At 46.0% G+C, this 26,054-nt stretch overlaps 1 protein-coding gene across 2 annotated transcripts in view; it reads left to right on the plus strand.

Moving 5' to 3' along the window:
• Positions 1-26,054, plus strand: part of LOC119969546 (uridine-cytidine kinase-like 1) — a 134,173-nt gene that overhangs the window by 88,223 nt on the left and 19,896 nt on the right. The window contains exons 8-10 of one of the 2 annotated variants that reach the window (XM_038803299.1): positions 9,402-9,418; positions 21,629-21,727; positions 24,982-25,075. In XM_038803299.1, the coding sequence (XP_038659227.1) occupies positions 9,402-9,418; positions 21,629-21,727; positions 24,982-25,075 (210 nt within the window). Of the gene's footprint in view, positions 1-9,401; positions 9,419-10,307; positions 10,328-21,628; positions 21,728-24,981; positions 25,076-26,054 lie in introns of both variants that reach the window. The other variant, XM_038803298.1, reaches the window with a different exon arrangement.

Raw genomic sequence — 26,054 nt, forward strand, 5'->3', positions numbered from 1 at the left:
GGGGCGATCTGGCCCCAGGAGGTGCCCCAACGGTGGCCTGGCCCGCAATCAGGGCCCACCGATCGGTGGGCAGGCCTGTGCCATGGGGGCACTCTTTTACTCCCGCCTCCGCCATAGTCTTCATGATGGCGGAGGTGGAAGTGACCCCCGTCCCCTGCGCATGCGCAGGAATGACGTCAGCAGCTGCTGACACTCCGGCGCATGCGCGGACTTCCGCTGGCGGGCGAAGTCCCTTTGGCTGGCGCGGCACCAAAGACCGTTCCCACCGGCCGGCGGGGCGCCAACCACTCCGGCGCGAGCCTAGCCCCTCAAGGTTAGGGCCCCGCCGGATAGGGGAGAATCCCGCCCATTATTTCAGACTAGCTGGTGGCAGTATCAGTTGTAGTTATGCAGTGGGGAGAAAGATGAACAGTTGAAGTTACCTGGGGCAGAGAGATCAGAAAGTCCTTGCAGTAGTTGTAGTCTGAAGGTGTCCGCTCGCGTAGCCAGCCTGATGGTGTTGAATCGCAGTAGGTGAATGCCTGTCCAGATGCCCTTTAATATGGTGCCCAGACCTTCTACCCTGTGAGTTAATGCTGGGTTCTTAATTGCCTACCCGTCCCTGCCAGAGAATTGACCAGGCACTTCATCCAGGAATACCTAATTGACGAGCTGACATGATATTGTATGTGGGCGCGCTTCTCCTGGGGGGGGGGGGGGGGGGGGGGGTGGGTGGGTATGGCAGGGATAAAGGGCAACAGTGTTAAGCAGATATATACATGCGGACCCGTGGTCGAATGTATGTTGGCAGAGGTTCACAACCCATCCTGCCAATGCAGCTTGCATGGGTGGGTGCAGCCATGTTGGTTGCACCTCGGGCTGTGCTGCCCATCGGGGGTGGGGGGGGCTACTCATCCTGGCTGCCCTGACAAGGTCATTGACTTTCTTTTGACACTGGATGCCTGTCCTTGTTGTTATGGCCACGGCACTGACGGCCTCTGCCACCACCCTCCACAGGCGCCGGCTGAGGCGTGGGGCGACCCTGCGGCCGTGTCCAGGGTACAGGGTCTCCCTCCTCTGCTCCACTGCGTCCAGGATGCCTCGACGTTCCGCTCCTGAAACCTTGGCGCTGCGCGGCGGGTGGCCATTTTGCCGGGTCTTCGGGGGGGGGTGTGTGACGGGGGGGTGATGGGTGACGCTGTCGCGAATGGCGTCACGCCGCTGATAGCCGATTCCCGGTCGGAGAATTCACAACGTTCCGGGTGGCCCGACGCCGGAGTGTATCGCGGCGTTTTTGGCGCCGTCCTCTGGCCATTGCGCCGATTCATGGTGAATCCTGCCCCTGATCCTGACTGAGTTTCACATCAGTCTGTATGAGACTGTTTAATTGGTTTTGGAGCTCCTCTGTATTGTGATTCTAATTGCCTGTTCTCATGACTGGGCTGACAATAGTTGTGCATGTTTGTAATCCTAATTATTTTGATTTAGTTATTGATATCATTATTAATTTTTAAAGACATTTAATAATGAAGAAATAATGAAAATGTTTGCATGTTGAGTATGACTTTGGGATCTTTCAAGTGCAGCGCCACCTGGTGCCAGATGCAAACTTCAGGATTTTCCTCCTCCTTTCATTCACTTATCTGGGGTGTTTACTGTCTACCTTTTTCACCCTTCCATATTCTCACACATTTTGAAATCATCAGTACATGAAGGAGGAAGGGATGTTAGATGCTATAGCATGGGTCAAATTGTGCGGAGGGGAGGAATGGGTTACGGTTAGTGTCAAGTGCTACGCATCAACTTTCCACTTACCTTCTGCAGTGTGTCAGCCAAAGTGTTGGTGATGTGGCTGTCCTTACAGCCAAACAGTGCATTTTTCAACATTTTATTTATAGTCTATTTAAAAAGAGTCTGAATGAGCAGAACTTGTGTGTAAAGTCAATAGCAGTGGGGCCCCCAGCTCTAATAGATGGGGAAATCACCCAATCGTCTCCCTTGTGGCTAGGAATAATGATGCCGTTGTATGGAGCCAACTTTGTGGTGGGGAACCATTCCCTTGGGCTCGTGACCAGAATTTTGCACCCCCCCCCCCCCCCCCCCCTTCCCGGGGCCCTGATGACCCTTTTGGCTTCGAGTGGGAGGTCAATCCTGGATTATTTAAATTATTCTTGCACATTGAAATACCCTAGTCCTCAAACCAAGCTCCCTATTGATTGTGGGTTGAGAGTTGGGGGGGGGGGGGGGGGAGAAAGTGGTGGGGGAGGGGGGGAGAGCGGAGCGCTTCTGTCTCACATCCCTAGGTTGATTTCCCTAGGTAAAATCAACCCTATTGATTCTAGTGTGTTCCTCCGGTTACTCATTGAACTGAACAGCATTGTTCAATGAGGTAATATAAAAGCGTGGAAGCAATGACATTTAAAGTGAGGTGGGAATTCACAAGTCAGATGTGAAATTTGCAATGTTGCCACGTAATAGATACCAGGATTGTTGCACTGCCAGTTAGAACACGGTTAAATTTGGATTTGTTCTATAGATTCCTGAAGCTGAATGCCGCAGCGCAGAAATGGGCCTTTCAAACCCATGTAGTCTATATTGCTATTTATGCTTCCCATCAACTTCTACCAACATCTAACCCTTGTGTTATATTCTATACATTTTTACCTCGTGTCTACCTAGTTTCCCTTTAGGAGGATTTCCCACTGCCATTAGACTGCTGTAATTAAGCGGGCCGGCCCGGCCAGCATCTTTTCCCACTGTGGTGGGCTGCATAAAATCCGGCCTACTGAAAAAATATCCATTTTTTTCACCTTCCCCTGCAATTCTTTCTGTGACTTCCTCTCACTAACCTGTGAAAGGAATCCATCACCATTTAACTTATAACTATTCAGAATTTTGGAGACGCCTGTTGAGTCACACCTCAACCCTGAAAGAACTAATAGATTAAAGTCCTCTTCCACAATGTAACCCCCCCCCCCCTGTACTTTTATCAGAGAGTGAATCTATGCTGCATCTTTTCCATTGCTTTTATATCTTTCCTGCCCAAAACAAAACACAGTGCTCAAGCCGTATCCTAACTGATCTTGTGTGAATGTTATACATTACCCTCTTGCTAAATCTGGAAATTAATGACTAGCATCTATCGTGTGGAAATGCTTGACAGCATTCTCCACGACGACAGGAGTGGAGGGAGTCAGCAGGTGCATTTAAAAACAAAATATCATGCTTCACTGATCTACTGGAATTCTTTGAGGAATTACTGCGGAAGGGTTACGCTGAGAAAATGATTTTCTTAGATTTTCCCATGGTATTTGTTAAACTTTTTCAAGTTAAAGAAGGTTAAAGCTCATGCATTGAATAACTAACTAGTTAGATGGATAACTAGACCAACAGTAGGAATTAGAAGGCGATAGTAAATGGGGAAAACATTTACTTTTGACATGTGCTGATGATACATTTGTCACCTGCCTGTTGGAGTTGTAAAATTCAAATAGATCTTTTTCCCAAATAGGTAACAGGCAAAGCTGAATGTTTGGTAGCACAGTAGTTAGTACTGTTGCTTCACAGCTCCAGGGTCCCAGGTTTGATTCCTGGATTGGGTCACTGCACTTTCTCCGCGTGTCTGTGTGGGTTTCCTCTGGCTGCTCCGGTTTCTTCCCATCGTCCAAAGATGTGCGGGTTAGATGGATTGGCCATGCTAAATCGCCCTTAGTGTTCAAAAAGGTTAGATGGGGTTGCTGGGTTACGGGGATAGGGTGGAGGTGTGGGCTTAGCTAGGCTGCTGTCTCCAAGTGCTGGTGCAGACTCGATGGGCCGAATAGCCTCCTTCTATACTGTAAATGCTATGATCTCTACTGAGGCCTACATTTGGTATCCAAGCCTTGGCAATCTGACTCGCATAGCTGGGCAAATCAGTTCTACTCATGCTTGTTTCTTATTTGCTGGTTTGATCTGTTCTGGATTTTGGGAGATTGAGTTTAGGACAGGATTAGTTCTCGCTCCACAGATGCTGACAGTATTTCCAGCATTTGTTTCTTTTTATTACTTTCATCAACATTGTGTTACTGCTGAATAAATCCGACATTGAAACGCCAACCTTTAGTAGGTAACAACAAATGGAGATACAAATGAATGAGAGGATGATTTTTAAAATAAAATCAAAGAATGATTAAAACACAGAAGGAGGCCATGTAATCCTTCGAGTCTGCACTGGCTCTCTTTAAGAACAACTTAACGACTCTGACTCCCACCTTCATCCCGTAGCTCTGCAACATTTTTCTCCAAGTGCTTACCAAGTTTCCTTTTTAAATGCATGATTAAATCTGCCTCCAACATCCTCTCAAGCCATGCCTCGCACATGAAGTTGTATAATGCAACCTCACTTCCAACAGGAAATGATGTGCAAATAGGCGCGAACCCCGACATGTTGTGGGGTAAACGTTGGAGACTATTTACTTCCCCGATTTGCATTTAATTCATTACGCTCACCCACTGCTGGGCTGCGTGGTTAGAAATGGGGATACAGGAGGAGGCAGGAAACAAGGGCGTGGCCATGAGCAATTTTCTGGCTTTTTTTGTCAACATATACCACTGAACAGGTGTGAAATCTAGCACCACGTTGGTCTCGTACGTATGCACGCAGCTCACAAAAGCAAAAGGAGTGAATCTCCCTGGGAAAATGATCTTGATATAGATATTTAGAAATTAATGCATACTGAATGGAGAAAAAAAATCAAATGCCAAATTAATTAGCAAATCTGAAACCAAATACAGTCTCAATAATTGATCAGTCACTGAAAATATACACAGTAGGCCTATTGATAACTGCTTCACATAGTCAAAACCAGAAAAGGGTGAACATTGGAAAATGTAGCAATGTTCCAAAAGGGGGTAGAGAGGGTTTTCAGGCTGCAGTTGGGTTTGCCAATGATGGAAAATGTTCAGAGGTGGTCATGGGCTGCTGGGTGCAAGAGTGTGCTCTTTTAAAGGCCCTCCTTGGTCCTTAGTATTGTGGGACTTTGTGCCATTGATGATATAAATAGACCCTCCAGCCGTTACCCCTCACAGCATGCAACCCCCCACACACTCCCTCTGTCACCTCATGCTACTAACCTGCCCCATACCCCCTCATGCTCCCTCATACCAAGTTATTACAATTTCATACCCATTCACCCACTACACATGGCATAGAAGCAATGAACACTGCTGTGACCATGGGTTGGGTAAAAAAATGCATGAATAAAACATTGATAACTTTCCATTTTCTTAAAAAATCACCTTTTTACTACAGCCCAATAATGTCAAACACCCAGACCATTTAAAGTATCAATTACAGAAACTGCAAGCATTTGAAGCCTCTTTATCTTGCAAACAAACATTGTGAAATTGACAGCACAGATCAAAGAGCCAAAGCTCTCAATCAAGCAATGTTTTTCCTGGGGTTCAGGTGTTCCAAAAGGCTAATGGATTTCTAACCCTCAGCTAAGAATACATAATTAGGCTGTACACTTAAATGAAGGGAGTCACAGAAGCGTGGTCGGGGTCACAGAGGGCAAGGGTGGGAGGTGGATTTCAGCTGCACTGCTCTTCCTGATGCCAGGTCCCATGATCAGATACAGAGCTCCTGACCACAAGGGACCCCCCACATTTCCCCAATAAGTTGTTGGACGATGTGGTGGGAGTAGCCTTCGGGAGGTATAGGGAATCCATGTGTATCCCACTTAATTCCTAGGCCACCATGAAATTCTGGTGAGCTCGGATAATTGATGTCAGTTGACTTCCACGTCCAACTTAATTTGGGATGCAGGAAGTTTTCCCGCCATCAGCAGACAGGCATGTGGATTTTTCCACCGTTGGGTGGGCCAGGCCTGAATGTTTCTCAATGTGACGGATCGGAATAAATTTGGGCAAACCTCTAATAATGCAGCGCTTGCTCGCTACTGCTTTGAAGTGTTAGTTTTAGTTTTGTGCTCAAGTTCTGGAAGAGGTCTCAAATCATAGCCTTCTAATTCAGGAGGTGTTTAATGGAGGTGACAGGAGTCTCGCCTACTGGCTGGAGAGCTGACGAGATCCCTGCATCGCCTTCTCTAGCTAAGGCATGCCCAATTAAGTACCTCTTGGACAATTAAGTGGCTGGTGGTGGGCCAACCCCTGGATCAAGGAACCCAGGATGTAAAAACTCACATCCAAGAGCTGATTGACTGCTGTTCATTGCATGCAGTACCACCGGGGTAAGTGTTGGTCACTGCCAGCGACACACTCACCAGAGGTCCAGGATCGCAGAGGGACCCAGGCCACAAACAAGGGAAGGTGGGGTGGGTGGGGAGTCACTGGAAGTTGAGGAGAGGGTTGGCAACAAGGGTGGCTTTAAGCGGGACCGCATTCCTGATGCCGGGTCCCTTGATCAGTCACGGATGGCCTTTAAACGGTGGACTAGTCTAGGAACCCGCAAGCAATCCCAACTTGATTTACTTTTTGGCTTCCTGTGTGACCACAGACCACTTGCCGGCTTGCCACTGGTTAACTATCAGCTAGAGCAGGATAATGCTCTTGAGTGGGCATTATCCTGATTACCTATGGACATCAATTGGTGGCAGGGTTACCACCCAGCAGTCTACGAGCCTTCCTGCCCCAGACAATTGGGGCAGAAGCGGGGAGGTGGCAGGGTTTCCACCCAGCACCCTCCCACCCCATTAAATGCCCACACCCTCTCCAAACCCGCCTCGGGGGAGGCATTAGATTCTGCCCAGAGGATCAGTGTCTCCATTGAGATGAACCTAGACCTGGAAGCAGCTTTGTTTATAAGTTGATGAACTTAATGCTAACTTTGTACTTTGTACTGGACATTTGGAATAGTTGGTATAGAATTTTGGGCACTTTAGCTTCCTCAGGATGTTGATGCCTTTGGAGTTTGACCACAATATTATGTAAGTTTCCAATAGGAATAGATCTTGTTTTCATCAGAAAATGGAGGATTGCGTGAATATGGTGTTTAAAATACCTGGAGTTATATATTACAGAAATTCAATTGAACAGACTATTAGCACAGAAGTCGTGGGAATGATTTAAAATTAATAAGAAATCCAAAGCATTTCCTCACCGAAATGTAAATATGTGGCTGGAAGAATGATGTAAGCACAGGCGTTTCCATTAAAGTTTAGTCAACAAAATCTTAAAATACGCAAAGCATAACAATGTTAGGAGCTCGGCATAGTTAGGAAAAATCGACAAATACTCATCTCAAGGATCAAATTCCATCAAAAGTAATATATGACTAGAATCTGTGCAAGGTTAATGTTTGGACTAAAATAAGAAGTGATGTTGAACCAAGGCGATGCTTGCCAAAATATTTTGTCAAAAAGTAGCTGAACCCTGCTTATTTCTAACGCCTGTTTCTCAGAGACCTACAATCTTCTGATTAACAACTTCAACAAGAGTTGCTGGAACAGATACTGAGGGCAAGAGCAAAAATCAGTACAGTGAATAGCAGGGAATGAAACCTCCTGCTGCTAATGTGTTTGCAGGGAAAATACGGCAGATTGAGCTCCTGCTGTGGAATATTCTAGAAGGTAGGCAGGTTAACCATTGGAGGACTGCAACAGCATTTTAAATAAAAGTAAAAATGCCAAACATTGTTCCAAATTATAATTTAGAATCTTTAGTCATTGCTTTACCACAGATGCGTTAGTCACATGTGATGCAATCATATTGCTAATACTGTGAACAAAATGACATTTGCCCATAGTCTTGATTAGTTTGTGGGCAGCACGGTAGCATGGTGGTTAGCATAAATGCTTCACAGCTCCAGGGTCCCAGGTTCGATTCCCGGCTGGGTCACTGTCTGTGCGGAGTCTGCACGTCCTCCCCGTGTGTGTGTGGGTTTCCTCCGGGTGCTCCGGTTTCCTCCCACAGTCCAAAGATGTGCGGGTTAGGTGGATTGGCCATGCTAAATTGCCCGTAGTGTCCTAATAGTAAGGTTAAGGGGGGGGGGGGGGGGGGGGGGAGTTGTTGGGCTGCGGGTAAAGGGTGGATACGTGGGTTTGAGTAGGGTGATCATTGCTCGGCACAACATCGAGGGCCGAAGGGCCTGTTCTGTGCTGTACTGTTCTATAGTTTGATCTACAAAGATGCATCAAACGTTAACCTTTTTACTTCAATATTTAATGTTCTGTCTCGCAGTTCCCTGAAAGGCAGAATCTTTCTTGTTTTCATTCAGTTGCAAATTTAGTCTAATTTGCATGTCGTAATTCAGTCTTTTATCCAGCTCTTGCTCCCTCGTGTTCATAGCAGAGACAGTTTCCATAAGTAGGTCAGCGCTTCCTGAATTTCCACTTGGGAATCTGACAGGATAAAGATAGAACTCTTAGAGCAGTGGGATCAATATCTAACTGCAGTCATTTGTGCCATTTCTCCAACCTTCTGCCAAAGAAATCATTGAGAAGTGAAAATACTGGGCGGAATTTACCGGCAGTTCATGCAGGCGGGGTATTCTAGCCCCACCGACGGCGCCCGCCCGCCTCGGGTTTCCCGACGCTGAGGGGTGCATTCAACAGGAAATCCAGTTGGCAATGGCGGGACCAGAAAATCCTGATGCTGGGCTGTCTACGCCGCCAAAAAACACGTGGCAGGTTGCTCGAAGAATCCAGCCACATGAGAAGCCTAATGAAATGTTGTACATTTGCTTCTAAAAGACTTTGATAAAATTCCACGCAAATATATGTAGCTATTAAACCCCAGAAATGGAAGAGCCTGAAGGACAGGAGACATTGAGTGGTCAAATATAGAGATGATATTGAATCTGGAAGGAGAAAGGGATTGGCAGTGGTAGCTTCGAAGTTACAAAAGGAAATGGAAGGTAGTTTCACAGCTCGTGAACTGTGGGCAATTTTGGAAGAGGAATGAAAAGCCCAGGGTGTTGAGAATTTTTCAGGAGCTGACACTAGTTCCCAGGGTTTAGATGGCCTGTGTTAGGTGGCCTGTGTTTCATGCAGATTTATAATTTCTACATTTGAACTTTAGAGCTTTTTCCTTCTAAATATTGAGTTATAGAAATTAAGAACATTGAAGGATTTTCAGTGTGCAAAGGGTTAAGGCATTGTTCTGCATTCTTTGGAAACCTGTACATTTGCCAGAAAGCGAGGACAAGTTCAACACTCACTAACCAGATTCTCACTTTGCCTTTCATCTTGTTAGTTAGAAGAAGATTGTCATAGATTTTTGTCAGATAAATATTTTCTCCTATCAACCAAAAAGCCACCCTTGGCCCAAGCAACATGGGGTGACATTTCCACAGAGCAAAGCTTTCAGAAAAGGTGCATGTGGCAGTGTGTTGTAAAATATGAATGAATTGTCCTCTTACTTAACTTTTTTTTCTCTTGTATGTGTATTAAAAATGAACGACTGGGTTACTGTTAACACTCCAGCGTGAACTCAGTGTAAGGTATGAACAAACGATGGTAGGCTTGCACCATGTATTGTGAACAGTGAGAGGCACTGTGAATACTGGTCTATGCTTCGACACAAAGCAGTCCTACACCTGCCCCCATGTTTCTGTATTAAAGTTGTTTCATGAAAATATGCTCTTGACACCTATTCATTTTTGTTGGACTTTAAACACTTTTTTCAACCAGTACACATTCAAATTATTAAAAAAGCGTGACGGAGCAAGGTGAGTACTCAAAATGTCTCCATGACGATAGCTACTTTGGGAGCTGTTGCTCATGTACAACCCTCTAACCTTCCTGGTCTGTTTGAATCGGTGAAGTTAAAAATCGGAGAAAAGCTTTTGCTGACCCTCTTGATCAGATAAGGTAGTTTCCAAGATTTAAGATTATTCAATGATGTACTTATTCAAATAAACTTTCCATCAATGGTCAGCCACAATAGCAATGCGACAGGAAGTTAACTATCTGCTTAGACACAGGAAGTTTAGAGGGTTTAGAATTTAATGTCATGTTTGATAGTTGCAGTGTGTGACACCTATCATGCTTGTCGTGTAATTCTTTAGAAAATTTTTTACACTTCAGTTCCTGTCAGTTAAAAATAGAAGAAACTTGAAAAAAAGCATCTATTTTTGGTCCTCCGTGAAGTACGTACTCTACTCGTACTCAAGAGTTTTAAATTCAGACTATGTTGACAAAATTAATTTGCAACAACAAATTTCTAAGGAAATGGCCATGCACTACATAGTATGGTAATGTCCTGCTGCCACTGGGGAAAGTTGTGATTTGCTTGTGTTGTTGGGTATTAATGAATTGAAATCTCTTCCTTCCTACCTATTCTGAATTTACTTCATTGTCCTGCTCCGAATATAATTCCCAACTGAACAGAGGAAACTGCGCTGGGATATGTGAGGAGAATTTGCATACTTTGTTCATTTTCCTAGTTGTTTTTGCATTTCAAGCCTGTGCGTGGCTATTTAGAAAGCAAAAACTAATAACTGCTTACAATGTTTTTTACCGTTAGTGCAGCCATACTGCAGCTAGGGTGTTTTGAAGTGTTTTCACTTATTCCTTGCTTTTTGAAAAAATTCAACAATTTGCCTTCTTAAATTGGGAATTTCATGGCTGATATTCTAGAGAAAGGGTTCATTGTTTCAGTAGCTGTTTGCTGCTTGCATTGCTTTCTGCTTGACGTGAACTGGTTATAACAGCTGCAACTAATAACTGACTTGGTTTTGGCTTGAGATTTGACCACATGTGGCCTAAATAATTCAGCCCTAATCATATCTAAATTTATAACGAAATCTGAGATTTCATAGGAACTGCCTTGTTTATTTCCACCTTCAAAAAGAATCCAAAGCATCTCCTCTCATAAGACTATTTTTACATCACATCAATACCTATGCTCATGAGGTGAACTCTTTGGCATTGGCGCCGGCCAACAATTGGGAAGATTCCCTTAACACCAACTCCAGTAGAGCATGATCTACTCCAATCTGGAATTTTGATTTATTATCCCACTGGGAAGAGGATAACGCTGAATATATTTAGAAATATTTTATAGAAATCCCATAAAATAAACTGCCCAGGAATCCATTCCGCCCATCTATTGCAATCGAATTTCCCCGTCCTTTCTCTCTATCACTACATATTCTCCTGTTTAAAATACCCATCCAGTTCAATTTTAATGATGTTCTGGTCCCTACATCAGCTGCAATTATGGTAGCTTTTCATGGGAGCGATCTTCCGACTCTTCAAGTTGGTGGGGCTTTCCAGTCCGTCTGAGGGCGCACCCCTGCTGCGGGTCTCAACGGAGTGGGGTGGATTCAATGGGAAATCCCATTGACAGCAGTGGGGCCAGAAGATTCCACAAACAGTCAATGGCGGGCTTCCTCCCACTGCCGAGAAACAGACTGCATGGAGGCCAGATAATCTCGCCCCCCCCCCCCCCCCCGTCTTTAATAACTATGTGCAAACATTTGTTCTTACTCCCCCTGTTCTTCCAGCAATGGCCGTTGTTGCCAATGCATCAAATGACGCTCAATCTTTCAACATGTACCAACACAAAGTCACCTTTTTTTGCTCCAATATTTATTGACACTGGTTATTTAAGCAGATTTCTTGGTGATTAGCAATCTTGGAATTTTTCTCCGATAGCGCACTGTTGATGATTGACTGCACCCGAAAGTGTTAATTAGGAAGAAATGATGCATCTTAAACAAGAGAAAGGGAGAGCTTGTGGAATCTGAAAATTTATGCTATTTGTGTTTCATATTGAATCACAAAATCATATTAACCTATCCATAGGTTTGAATCAGGTCGTGCATATGTTCAGTTATAACTCAAGTTATTAATAATATATTATTGTGCTTTAGTTAACTGAAATGAACCCCAACAATTAAAGACAACAATATACAACTTAAAATGGAAAAACACAGAGATATCCGTTGGCATATTTCAGCCTTGCCTTGCATGTGAAAGGCCAAGGGCATCTGAACTGCATGTGTTAGTGTGACTAACTCAAAGTGTGTCACCATAGTATAGCAAGCTGTGGATACTGTATATATGAATGGTCTAGATAGTGCAGATCTTTCAATGGAATCTAAATGTTTACAAAATGTGCTTGTCACGGTGAGTGGCTTTTCCTCCAAATTATTTTTTTTAATGTTGTATTTGAAAATGAGGGGTTCCTAATTTTGGAATTTAGATGAATTGAGCTGCTGTGTTTGTATTGCCGGTAACTGCATTACCATTTGCAGTTTCCTCTTAGCAACGATAACAAAAGTAGTTCTCAGTTAACAAAGTAAATCAAAATGAAGCATTGCCTGGTGTGGCTCAGGAGCATCTTCCTGCAAAGAAAGACAGTAGGCTAAGGAGGCTCATAATTCGCTGATCTCTTTTGTTCCCCCTGGGTCCGCTGATCTTTTTCTTTCCTGGTGACTTTACCAACATCAACGCAACCATTTTTAAATTCATACTGTTTTAAAACGATGCTTCTATTCTCTCCCCTCCCCCTCCAAACACACATAAAAGCAAAGTCTCTAGATTTTAAACTGCATTAATACTGTGTAGGCGGGCTGGAGTGTAACCACAAAAGCAAATCATAACCAAAAAAAAAGTCTTGTCTTAACAAGAAAAGATTGTCACTGTGAACCACTTAAACTTCAGCTTGTTCAGTACAGCAGGTTTAGATAACATAAGCAACAATCTGTGCACAAGTCCTCAATAAAGCGTGTAAAGCACTAAACAAAAGGCCCTAATCCTAGAGTGAAGAGCAGTTGAACAATTATGCAATCATACAGGGCAATAATTGATTGGCCTAACCTTTTTAGATAAGCCACCCAGCCTAACGACCATTGTGACTGAAAAGAACATTTTTGACCATTAGCATCCTCCCTCCACAACCCCCAAAAATATTTAGAAATTGCATAAACTGCACTGACCTTGATGCATTCCCAATACATAATTTTCCATTCTCCATCAAATTATGATATTGGGCTAACTTTGCATCATGGATGACACCAGCTCCTCAGTTGCAGATACTTGAAGTATTGCAGCAACCATGCAAGCCCCATACTAATGAGCTTTAGCTCCGTACTCTATTCCTTGTCCCATCTTTCCAGCACTGATACTTGCTGTACTAATGATTCATCTCCGGTATCTCCTCCAGTTGGTCATAGTTATTATATGAGTCTCAACATTTTATGATATGCATGTGATATTGAATCACACCATGTAATATTGTGTAGCTGAACCTGACCATGTTTTCAACTATTAACTCAAAGTGTACTGTCCGTTGATGGTGGTGAGGAGGAAGAGAGATGTAGGGCGCGATTCTCCGCAAATGCGGCGAGTCGTAAAGGCTGCCGTGAAACTGGCCGTGTTTCACGGCAGCCTCCGCGCCCCCTCCCGGGACCCGATTCTCCCCCCTGGGCAGGGCTAGCAGCGGGGCCCCGTGAACCACGGCATCGCGGCCTTAGCGATCGTCGCTAAGTCCGCGCGCCAAGCGTCATGCCGGCTGACGCGCACGATGACGTCAGCATGCGCGGATTGGACGGCTCCAACCCGCGCATGCGCGGGGCCGTCATCTCCCTTGGCCGCCTCGCGGACTGATCCTGCTGGGCGGCTGAGGGAGAAAGAGTGCGTCTGTTACGGACGCACTGCCCGCGACCGGTGCCCACCAATCGCGGGCCCATGCCCCCTTGGCACGGCCATGGTACTGCCGTGCCAATCGGGGCCCTCGATGCCCAGAACGGGCATGTTGCGGCCGTTTTTACGACGGCAGCAAGCAGGTGTGTTTGCTGCCGTAAAAACGGCCGTAAAGGCCTGGGAACTCGGCCCATCGGCCTGGGGAGAATCGCTGTTCGCCGTAAAAAACGGCGAGCAGCGATTCGTGTCGTGGGGCGGCCGTGGGGGGGGGGGGGGGGGGGGGGGAGACTAACGGGAGGGCGTGAAAAATGTTGGGGACGCCCTCCCGCTATTCTCTGACCCGTCGTGGGCAGCGGAGAATCGCGCCCGTAGCTTTTGAGAGTGGGAATGCTTTACAATTTATTTTCCCTCTAACTTTCCAGCATGGGTATAGTGAAGCCAACCACACCTGTACTCTGTGGCCCCAGCTAAGGTTAGTGAAATCAATGCAGAACTGTGTCCCATAGGACTTATGGTCTATTTACTTACATTTACCATAGGTTAGTTCAGTCTCAATTACATAGCTTCCTGCAGTTAGTGTCTTGAACCCAGTTGTTCAACAACTCCTTTGTTTCCAACTGAGTACAAATTGAAATTGGGATAATGATATAGAAAAGCACCCATTAAAAAACAAGGGTAAGACGTCCCAAAATGATATGCAACATCATCAACACAATGTTATGCGAGTTGAAATGTTCACGCATAAACAGGATAGAAAACATCTCTAAAGCAGAATTGATGCATCCACAGATTTAACAAGTGGCAGCATCTTAGTTATACTGGGTTTCACCCACGAACATGCATACATAATTGCTGATCCTTGAAATAATTGCCCAGCAACTGCCAATATCAGTTGAATTAAGACTGACATTTCTATCAGGGATTCCACAATTCAATTAAGAAGTACAGGTTTAATTTAATCTGTACTTTTGATTATTTTGACCATGTTATACCAGTTGACAGTGATTTTGAGGAGTTAAGTAGTCCACTAGCTTGTTTTTAATTGTGTCCATAGTTACAAATTGATGGTAAGCTAATTAAGTGCTGTTTAAAAATTTAATCAATTTTAATGTAAAAGTAGGAATGAGGATCGCCTGAATGTAATAAATAATAGCTCAAAATTGATAGTGAGTGTTAAGAAACATCTAATATGTTTGTATCACGGCATGGTAGCACAGTGATTAGCATTGTTGCTTCACAGCGCCAGGGTCCCAGGTTGGATTCCCAGCTTGGGTCAGTGTCTGTGCGGAGTCTGCACATTCTCCCTGTGTGCGTGGGTTTCTTCCGGATGCTCCGGTTTCCTCCCACAAGTCCCGAAAGACATGCTGTTAGGTAATTTGGACATTCTGAATTCTCCCTCCGTGTACCCGAATAGGCACCGGAATGTGACGACTAGGGGATTTTCCCAGTAACTTCATTGTAGTGTTAATGTAAGCCTATTCGTGACAATAAAGATTATCATATTATCTAAGTTCACTATTTTAACAGAAATGTTAACCCATTTAAAATAAACTGGTTCAAATATTCCACTAAAATATCAGTGAAAACATTTTTGCCATTTTTAAGAGTTAAAATTTTATATCATTTATAATAATTCTTGGGCTATCATATTGAATTATGCATCTGTTATTTTATCATATTAACCTCAGGGCCACTAACTAGGGTCATCTGATATAGCTCTCCCTTACAATAGGATGTACATTTGGTGTTCTGCATCATGAGTATGATGTGGGAAATGTTGGGGCAGCACGGTGGCACAATGATTAGCACTGCTGCCTATTGGCGCCGAGGACCCGGGTTTGATCCCAGCCCCAGGTCACTGTCCGTGTGGAGTTTATACTTTCTCCCCGTGTCTGTGTGGGTCTCACCGCACAACCCAAAGATGTGCAAGGTAGGTGGATTGCCATGCTAAATTTCCCCTTAATTGGAAAAAGAAAATAATTAGGTACTTCAAATTTTTAAGAACATAATGTGGGAAATGTAAAATTACCTGGATTGGTGCGAAGAATAGAAATGCAAATTATTTCTTAAACCATGAGAGGCTGTTGGTATACAAAAAGATTCAGGTGTCCATGAACAAAAATCACAGAAACGTTGTGTAGTTACTGCAAGCAATTTGGAAGGCAAATGTATGTTAGATTTTAATACTAGGAGGTGGAGTAGAAGTGTAAGGGAGTCTTGTTGCTAATATATAGGACTTTGAGGCGAGCACAACTGCACAATTCTGGTTTCCTTGCCTATGGACAGATTTGCTCATCTGAGGGGGGGGCATACAACTGAGGTTCAGTAGATTAATTACTACGGTGGGAAGTTGTCATATCAGGAGACACTGGAAGTGACCTGATTGAAATTGATGATCCAGAGTGTCCGCACCAATGACATCAGCTCGAGATACTTTTCTCTCCACCGTGGGACTGGGCAGAGATGTCCTATGTCCCCACTGCTGTTTGCACTCGTGATTGAGCCGCTGGCCATCGCATTAAGAAGTTCGGAGCTATGGTAAAGGATAGTGTGGGGGGGTTAGAGCATAGGGTGTCCTTATATGCCGATGACTTGTGTCGGAACCGAGTGTCTCAATAGGGGGAATATTAGAGCTGCTTCGGTTGTTTGGGTCTTTCTCGGGTACAAATTAAATCTAGACAAAAGTGAGTAATTTGTGGTGTCTCGGCCGAGGGTGTGGGCAGGGATGTGGGGGATGCCATTCCGTAAGGCAGGGACTCACTTTAGATACCTGGGGGTACAGGTTTCACGGCATTGGGGGGGGGGGGGGGGGGGGGGGCTCCGTAGGTACAACATTTCTAGTTTGGTGGGGAGAGTGAAAGCTGATCTGGCAAGGTGGGATGGTCTCCCTCTGTCACTGGCGGGTCGGGTACTGGCAGTTAAAATGAACGTGTTGCCGCGATTTCTGTTTATTTTCCAATCCCTGCCAATTTTCCTGCCAAAGGCATTTTTTAGACAGGTTTGAAGGAATGATTACCTCGTTCATATATGGGGAGGGAAGGTGACCAGAGTTAGAAAGGTGCTACTACAGAGAGGAAGGCAGGCAGGGGGTTTGGGTCTTCCGAACCTGATGTGTTATTACTGGGCAGCGAATGTGGAGAGGTTGCGGAGCTGGGTCAGAGGGGTTGATTCCCAGTGGGTCAGAATGGAGGAGAGTTTGTGTAGGGGGTCGGGATTGAAGGCGCTAGCAACAGCGCCGCTCCCGATGGCCCCGGGAAATACTCAAGGAGTCCGGTAATAATAGCTTCATTGAGAATTTGGAGGCAGTTTCACCAACACTTCAGGTTGGGGGTAGGGTCAAGGGAAATGCCGATTCGAGGGAACTACGGATTTGAGCCTGGGGAGTGGGACGGAAATTTTCAGAAATGGGAGGAGAAGGGGATTAAGGCGCTAAAAGATTTGTTTCTGAGGGGTCAGTTTGCAGGATTGAAGGAGCTGGGAATGAAGTGTGGGCTGGAACAGGAGGAAATGTTTAGATACATGCAGGTTCGGGATTTTGCCAGAAAGGAGATACAGAGCTTCCCGGAGGAACCGGCCTCCACATTACAGGAGGAGGTGCTGACGACAGGGGGACTGGAGAAAGGGTTAGTGTCGGCGGTTTACGGAGTTATTTTGGAAGAGGAGAAGGCACCATTGGAAGGGATCAGAGGAAAGTGGGAGGAAGAGTTGAGAGAGGGTATGGAGGAGAGGTTCTGGTGTGAGGTGCTCAGGTGAGTGAACGCCTCCACCTCGTGCGCGAGGTTGGGGCTGATATAGCTGAAGGTGGTATGTAGAGCACAACTCACAAGGGCAAGGATGAGCTGGCAAATCGCGTTCACATGTTTTGGTCCTGTCCAAAGATGGAGGATTACTGGAAGGAGGTTTTTAGAGTAATCTCTAACGTGACACTGGACCTGGGCCCTCGGGTGGCCATATTCGGGGTGTCGGACCTGCCGGGGTTGGAATTGGGTGCGGAGGCAGATGTTGTAGCCTTCGCCTCATTGATCGTCTGAAGGCGGATCCTGTTGGGGTGGAGATCAGCTCTCCACCATGTGCCCTGGCATGGTGGGCGGACCTGTTGGAATTCTTGACTCGTGAGTAGATTAAGTTTGAACTGAGGAGAAGGATGGAGGGGTTCTCCAATTCATGGGCGTTATTCATTATGCACTTTCAAGAATTGGATAGCATCGAACATTAGTGTGGCGGGGGGTTGGGAGAGTTGGGCGGGGAGGGGGACTGTATGTGTTAATGGTGACTATGGGTGATTCCTCATTCCTTTTTGTTATTTGTTTATGTTGGGGGTTGGTGGGAGGATGGGATTGTTGTTGTTAGTGTGGGAATTGACATTATATTCGTTACTGCTTATTGTTTATTATTGGTGGGTATAAATTTAGGAGAAAATGTGAAATAGGAGGAAAATAATAACTGTGGTCAGTTATAAAGTGACAGCACTTCTGACCTTGAAAATAGGTATCCACAAAGATCCACCAGTCACTGTGGTGTGGATTTCATCTTCTCCGATAGCATGGTAGCATTGTGGATAGCACAATTGCTTCACACCTTCAGGGTCTCAGGTTCGATTCCGGCTTGGGCCACTGTCTGTGCGGAGTCTGCACATCCTCCCTGTGTATGCGTGGGTTTCCTCCGGGTGCTCCGGTTTCCTCCCACAGTCCAAAGATGTGCAGGTTAGGTGGATTGGCCATGATAAATTGCCCTTAGTGTCCAAAATTGCCCTTAGTATTGGGTGGGGTTACTGGGTTATGAAGATAGGGTGGAGGTGTTGACCTTGGGTAGGGTGCTCTTTCCAAGAGCCGGTGCAGACTCGATGGGCCAAATGGCCTCCTTCTGCACTGTAAATTCTATGATAATCTATGATAATTTGATTTTCGAGCCAACAACAAGATCTCTGGTTGTATTGTCATCAAGCAGGCGAAGCAGACAATCATCTTGCAGCAATCCACAAAGTAAAATGTACTTATTATCCTTCATTTTTTAATCATTTTACAGAAAGCTTTATTTACAAAAATAAAGATTGGGGCGTACATACGAATTTTAAGCAGGCACTGAAATATCATAAACTTGGAAAAAATATTTTTTATTATATTAGAAATCTATGGAAACTTATTCACAATGGAGAAATGTGACACTCCACAAATGTAAAATTAGTATTTCAGGACCAGACAGGTTTCCCAGCAGTAATTCTGAACTTCGTATGCCTTTAAAACCATCTGTACATCTCACCCAATAAGGTGAGACTAAAAGTGCAAATGTGGAAATTCACACCAATTCAAATGCTCACAGCAGATTTCCCTCTGCAGGGCCTTCGACAGCCGACCCTAGAAGGTGCATGCAGCGAATCAGTGGCAGCAACGTCCGACTTCTGCATTTAGCTGTGCATGTGCGGATGCCAGGAGTTGCTGTAAGTGTCACAGTTTTGATGACAGCAATCTGACAATTTCACCATCATTACAGCTGAAAGGTCCAGGCCAGAAAATACTTGAGAATGCTTGAGAGAGTTGATGCTCAGAGGCTATCTCCCCAGCTGGAGACTAGACTAGAGCTACAAGCCAAAGTGTCTGAATAAGGGGTAAGGCAATTAGCAGTAAGGTGGGGAGAAATTTCTTTACTCACGGTCACAAATGTTTGGAATCTCAAAGCCAGAGGGATGCACAGTTTTCGAGTATTTTGACGATTTAGATTGGTAGGTTACTAGATACGAAGTTAATTACGGGATATGGAATAGGTTGTGAAAAAGAAGTCGGGGGGTGAGGATCAGCTATGATCTATGTGAATGGTGGAGCAGGCTCAGGGGAATGTATGGGTTATTTGCTGCTCCTATTTCACCCAACCATCAGTACAAATCCCAATGTAAAGGAAGCAGGAATCAAAGACTATGACATTAAACTGTAAACCCACTGGGCGCGATTCTCCCGACTTACGAAAAATCGGAGAACAGCGGGCGACGTAAATTTTTACGGACACGCTGGTCCGACGCCCTCCCGCTATTCTCCCCCCCCCCCGCACGCCCGCCTCCCGACACGAATCGCTGCCCGCCGTTTTTTTACGGCGAGCAGCGATTCTCTCCTGGCCGATGGGCCGATTTCCAAGGCCTTTACGGCCGTTTTTACAAGCGTAAAACACACCTGCTCTGACCGTTCGTAAAAACGGCTGTAAAGTCCCGTTCTCGGGAACCAGGGCACCGATTGGCACGGCAGTACCACGGCCGTGCCAAGGGTGCCATGGGCCCACGATCGGTGGGCACCGATCGTGGGCAGCGGGTACTTACCCCGCACACTCTTTCTCCCTCCGCCGCCCCGATGGATCCATCCGCGGGGCTTCTGCGGGGCATAACGGCCCGCGCATGCGCGGGTTTCACGCATATGCGTGATGACGTCATCCGCGCATACGCAGGTTGGAGTCGTCCAATCCGCGCATGCGCGGCTGACATCATCTGACGCGTCAGCTGTCGCTAACTTTGGCTAGCGGGCTTAACAAAATTCGTTAAGCCCGCGATGCCGGAGTTCACGGCCGCGCGATGCTAGCCCCGACCGGGGAGATGAATCGGTTCCCGGTCGGGGGGCGGAGGCTGGCGTCAAACGCGCCCGTTTTTGACGCCAGCTTCCCGATTTTTCGTAACTTGGGAGAATCGCGCCCACTGTATTCTTTACATCTTCAAGGCAGCAGGAAAAGAACACAAAGACCAGTTTCTGAGAATACATAAACAAAACTGTTCTTCAAAGGCCCTGGGGAATTGTTGGTCTGGATTTAAAGGAGCCCATGAGTGAGCGCAGGCCAGCATTTTCACGGAGGAGGCCGCACATCCCATTTCTGCCGGTGGGAAACCTGACCCCCATTGAGTCACATGGGAATAGTCTTGACATGGGGAATAAGCCCGTTAGCTATTTAGGCTCAAAACGAGCCACTTGAAGATCATTATGCCATGCTCGCCTCACCTGACTGGTGATTCCCTCCTTGCGACTCCCATTCTGTCCCCATTCCCCTGTGGCCTTGGTACCTCATTGATTCTAGGCCTATCCCTGTGTACGTTACTAGTAGCAGCCTTCACTCCCAGTGGTGCCTCTGGGCAATGGAGAGTTGCTGGCCTCTGATTGGCCAGGATTTCTACCCCTGTGGTCCTAAATCCCAGGAAAGGCCTGACGCTGGTCACTTAAGTACCTGATCCATGTCAGAATAACTAAATCCAGCCCATTGTTTACACCTACATGATTGGCCATGAAAGTAAAGGCTAATGATGAGAAGTTTGCAGAGGTTTATTTGCTGATAATGTTCAGTATTTCGGTCGTCATTTTGGAACATTCACAATTAGCTTCACTTGAAAGCAAGAGGGCCAATAACATTGGAGTATTTAACTTTTCGTTTTCCAGAAGATGACTAAGAAACATAATTTAAATCCCTTTGTCTCATACATCAGTGTTAATGTTTCAGAACATGTCTGAGGACAGAAGCTGTCTAAATACCTTTAGAAAATGACAAAAAGCGGTTAAAGGCATAGAGAATAGTTTTAACTTTGGGGATTGATAAAAAATGGGCGATATGACATTGGCCACCTCTTAAACCCCTCCCCTAATATTCATTTTCACAATAGGATCGAGAAAGTCAACTGACATGAAGCTGATCTGATATCACCAGCTTTCCACTCATCACCAAATTATTCCCCCCCCCCTCACCCCCCCCAACCCCCCCTCCTCCCCTCCTCCCCAACTATCATTTTTAAAAGCTTCAGCTTTGCTTTTAGTGATTGGGCTAAAATGTACAATATTTGATTGAGTAATTCAGTTTGCTTCTTAGTTATTCTTCCAGTATATTCTGTGTTTTTTTTATCCAAATTATCACCAATTGAATTGGTTGTAAGTAAAGGTGTGACATTTAATTCACTCAGAAGTCACAAATTGATCTATTAAAACCTTCCTGCTGCTTTTTGGCTGTTTGCATAATCTAAGAAGCAAACTTAATATCTGAGAGTTTTGTTATTTGTTGAGATGACGTTCAATAACACAGTTTTCCTTGCTGTATTACTTCAGGGCAACCCTGGCATCTGCCCACCAAGCACAACCATTGCCAAAGACCCTGAGTGTGCTGAAAAGCACTCCGCAGGTACAAGGGATGCACACGTTCATTAGGTACTGTATCATTCTACCAACTTGGTGTATTATCTAGAACTCTTTCTCTACTTCTCTCTCTGTTAGAAACTCATGCAAACCCATCTCTTCACCCATGTCTATGGACATGTTCCATCAAAAAATATAGAAACATCAAAAGATAGAAAATAGGAGCAGGGGTAGGCCATATGGCTCTTCGAGCCTGTTCCACCATTCAATATGATCATGCTGATCCTTTATCTCAGAGCCATACTGCTGCATTCTCCCCATACCCATTGATGCCTTTCCGAGTCTAGAAATATATCTGCTCCCTTCTTAAATATATTCAGTACTTGACCTTCACAGCCTTCTGTGATAGAGAATTCCGCAGGTTCACCCATTTATTCTTACTCTATGTTTAATGTTTACTAACCAATTTTTAATCCATGCCAGCATATTGCCCCATGTTCTTTAATTTTGCACACTAAACTCTTATGTAGCACTTCATCAAAATATTTCTGAAAATCTAAATACACAACATCCACTGGTTCACCCTTATCTATTCTGCTAGTTGCATCCTCAGAAAATTCTAGTAAGCTTGTCAAACATGGGGTGAAATTCTCCGACCCCACGCAGGGTCGGAGAATCGGCCGGCGGCGGCGTTATTCCAGCTCCCGCCGGGTTTTTAATTCTCCGAGCGGCCAAAAACCGGCGTTGTGCAAATCCCGCCGGCAGCCTCTGAAAACAGCTGGCGCCGGCGGGATGTCATTGATTTTTAACAGACAGACATTCTCCGTGCCGGATAGGCCGAATTACCTCCGACGTGGCCACGGGTCACGTCGGCGAAAAACAGAGTAGCTTTAAAACGGCGTCAACCATTGATGATGGTTGATGCCGTTCAGTGACCTAGGGCGAGTGCGGGGGGGGGGGGGGGAGGGGGGGGGGGGAGGAGGAGAGAGTGCCGGCGTTTGTGTGGTGTGGGGGGTGGGGGAGAGAGAGAGAGTCCCGGCGTTTGTTGGGGGGGGGAGAGAGAGAGACCCGGCATTTGTTGGGGGGGGAGAGAGAGACCCAGCATTTGTTGGGGGGGGGGGGAAGAGAGAGACCCAGCGTTTGTTGGGGGGGGGGGGAGAGAGACCCGCGGTTTGTTGGGGGGGGGGGGGGAGAGGGAGACCCGCCTTTTTTTGGGGGTGGGAGAGAGAGAGACCCGGCGTTTGTTGGGGGGGGGGGGAGAGAGAGAGACCGGGCGTTTGTTGGGGGGGGGGGAGAGAGAGAGAGACCCGGAGTTTGTTGGGGGGGGGGAAGAGAGAGAGACCCGGCGTTTGTTGGGGGGGGGAAGAGAGAGAGACTCGCCGTTTGTTGGTGGGGGGGGGAGAGAGAGTCCCGGCGTTTGTTGGGGGGGGGAGAGAGAGAGACCGGGCGTTTGTTGGGGGGGGGGAGAGAGAGAGACCCGGAGTTTGTTGGGGGGGGGGGAAGAGAGAGAGACCCGGCGTTTGTTGGGGGGGGGGGGAAGAGAGAGAGACCCGCCGTTTGTTGGTGGGGGGGGGGAGAGAGAGTCCCGGCGTTTGTTGGGGGGGGGGAGAGAGAGAGACCCGGCGTTTGTTGGGGGGGGAGAGCGAGAGACCCGGCGTTTGTTGGGGGGGGGGGAAAGAGAGAGAGACCCGGCGTTTGTTTGGGGGGGGGGGGAGAGAGAGAGACCCGCCGTTTGTTTGGGGGGGGGAGAGAGAGGCCAAAAACCGGCGTTGTGCAAATCCCGCCGGCAGCCTCTGAAAACAGCTGGCGCCGGCGGGATGTCATTGATTTTTAACAGACAGACATTCTCCGTGCCGGATGGGCCGAATTACCTCCGACGTGGCCACGGGTCACGTCGGCGAAAAACAGAACCCAGAAACTTTGCCAGAAGTTTTTCCCTCTCTCTCCGCGCGTTTTTCCTGTTGTGAAACTGACCTGAAATCGCAGAGGATGAAGCTGAAATAGACAAATCCAGACACATCTCCCACCCCGGGATCCCAGCATTTCCCTCTGCATTCTAACCAGGCAATATTCCTAGGTTTAGGCAGATTGCAATACACTCACCAAAGCCCTGCTCTCAACCAGAGGACGGACGGGACTCCCTCTCTCTGCCTCTCTCTCTGTCTGTCCCCACAATCTCCCTCTCTCTCTCTCAAACAAAGACAAGGCAGCTGGGAGGAAGGGGAGCCTTGAGGAAGATCTGCTGATGCCCCCATCCAATGGATGCCCGGGGCCAACACACCGTCGCCCCCCCCCCCCTCTGCACGTCGCTGCCCCTACCCCTACCCACCCCACACCCCTACCCCCCCACACCCCTACCCCCCCACCCCTACCCCCCGCCCCTACCCCCCCGCCCCCCCCAAATGTAGCATAACCCTAGTGTCATTATATCCCAATCCTCGAGATAGAAAAGCTAGCATCCCATTCGCCTTTGTGATTATTTTCTGCACTTGTTCCTGGCATTTTAAGGACATATGCACCTGAATCCTCAAGTCTCTTTGAACATCCACTGTACCTAACCTCTTTCAATTTATAAAATACTCTTCCCTATGCTTTTTTGGTCCAAAATGGATAGCCTCACACTTGCTTACATTAAATTTCATCTGCCACAATTTTAGCCATTCACCTGGTCCACTCATTCTGTAATTTCTGAATTGTCTCATTTGAACTTAACGAGCAGCCTTTCATGCAGAACTTTAATGAATGTCTTTGAAAAGTCCAAATAGACAGTGGTATTTATCACACTAGCCAGGTCGAATCTTCCCCTTCGAAAATAAAATTGATCATTGTTATTTTAAAGACAACTGTTGATTTTGTACGTGATAAATGATTTCACTATTTTATACATTACATTGATAACGATGTGAATTTGCAGTGAAAATGTTACGATCGAGCAGCTGAGTCACTATTTGATTTGCTGTGCCTTCAGTGAGGTCACCTCAAACAAGTAGCCTTGTATAACAGCATGAGTTGATTCAGCGCCACCGAAAATATGCACCATCTCGAACCATGCACCGTGAAACACGTTTTCTTAGAAAATGTAGTGTGTCGAGGCAAAAGATAATAAAGTAAGAGTGATGTAGGACCAGAAAAGGAGAGACACATCACAAATGCCAGTTGTTAATGAATGAAGTTTGGGGACTTTTTTTTTTAAACAGTATCTCTGGTAAATGGCTGGTCTGCTAGTGTTATGGGAAATTGTCTCTTTTTATATTCGATATTGTTAATGAAACGTAACTTATTCAATTGGACTACCAGAGAAGTGACTATAGCTTATTCCTTTTCAGAAATAAAGACACAAGTCGAGATGAATTTATATTCTATTCAAAGAGGTTGATGAGACTACTGATAGAGCATACACTTTCATTGTTGCCTTTTCGGGTATGTATATTAGTAACATATATTTTTTCTGAGGTCATTACTGCACAGAAACTGGCTGTTTTTACTCTCCACTTGAGCTGACTCTAATCCCTTTGTTCTTCTTGCTCCCATAAACTTTAATACTATTTTTTTACACGTCTACCAGCCGATGTAGTTAAAATAACTATCGTTCCAGAATTTCATTGGCAATCTTCATATGATGTTCCTGAGTGCATTCCATTGAGGGACAACAAAACAATAGCACGAGGGGAAATGGTAAAATGTGCAGAGAACAAAAGGTGCAGAAAAATGTGAGGGCAGAAGCTGGAAGAATGTCCAATGGTCAGGAGTATTGTTTCCAAACATCTGTAGGAGGGTATGGAGGGCAAGGCGAATCTGTTGTTCGAGAAGTGATGATAAGATATGGTAACATAAGACAGTAGATCGCTCAGATAAAGTGATGCGTGAGGCAATGAACGAGTTTCAAAATGAGGATAAAAACTTTGAAATGATCTCATTTTGAGTATTGAAACAACTGAAAACAGAAACCAAATCCCAGAGGTCTGTGTTCTGTGCTTGACGGGCCCCTGCACGTAACAACATAGAACATAGAATATCCAGTGCAGAAGGAGGCCATTCAGCCCATCGAGTCTGCACCAACACACTTAAGACCTCACTTCCACCCTATCCTCGCAATCCCTCCTAACCTTTTTGGACACTAAGGACAATTTACATGGCCAAACCACCTAACCTGCACGTCTTTGGACTGCGGGAGGAAGCCGGAGCACCCAGCGGAAACCCACGCAGACAGGGGGAGAACGTGCCGACTCTGCACAGACTGTGACCCAGCGGGGAATCTGCTGTCTTTAACTACTTTGCACTTCCTAAAACTAATTTTATAACAAACCCTTCAGCACTCGACCTTCCCGCTCTCTAGCTGCCTTTTAAAACTCTCGTCCACCTTTTTGGATCTCTTTATACCTTTGCCTTCTTTATCTCT

Source organism: Scyliorhinus canicula, chromosome 7 (genome assembly GCF_902713615.1).
Source record: "Scyliorhinus canicula chromosome 7, sScyCan1.1, whole genome shotgun sequence".
Classification (NCBI taxonomy): Eukaryota; Metazoa; Chordata; class Chondrichthyes; order Carcharhiniformes; family Scyliorhinidae; genus Scyliorhinus; species Scyliorhinus canicula.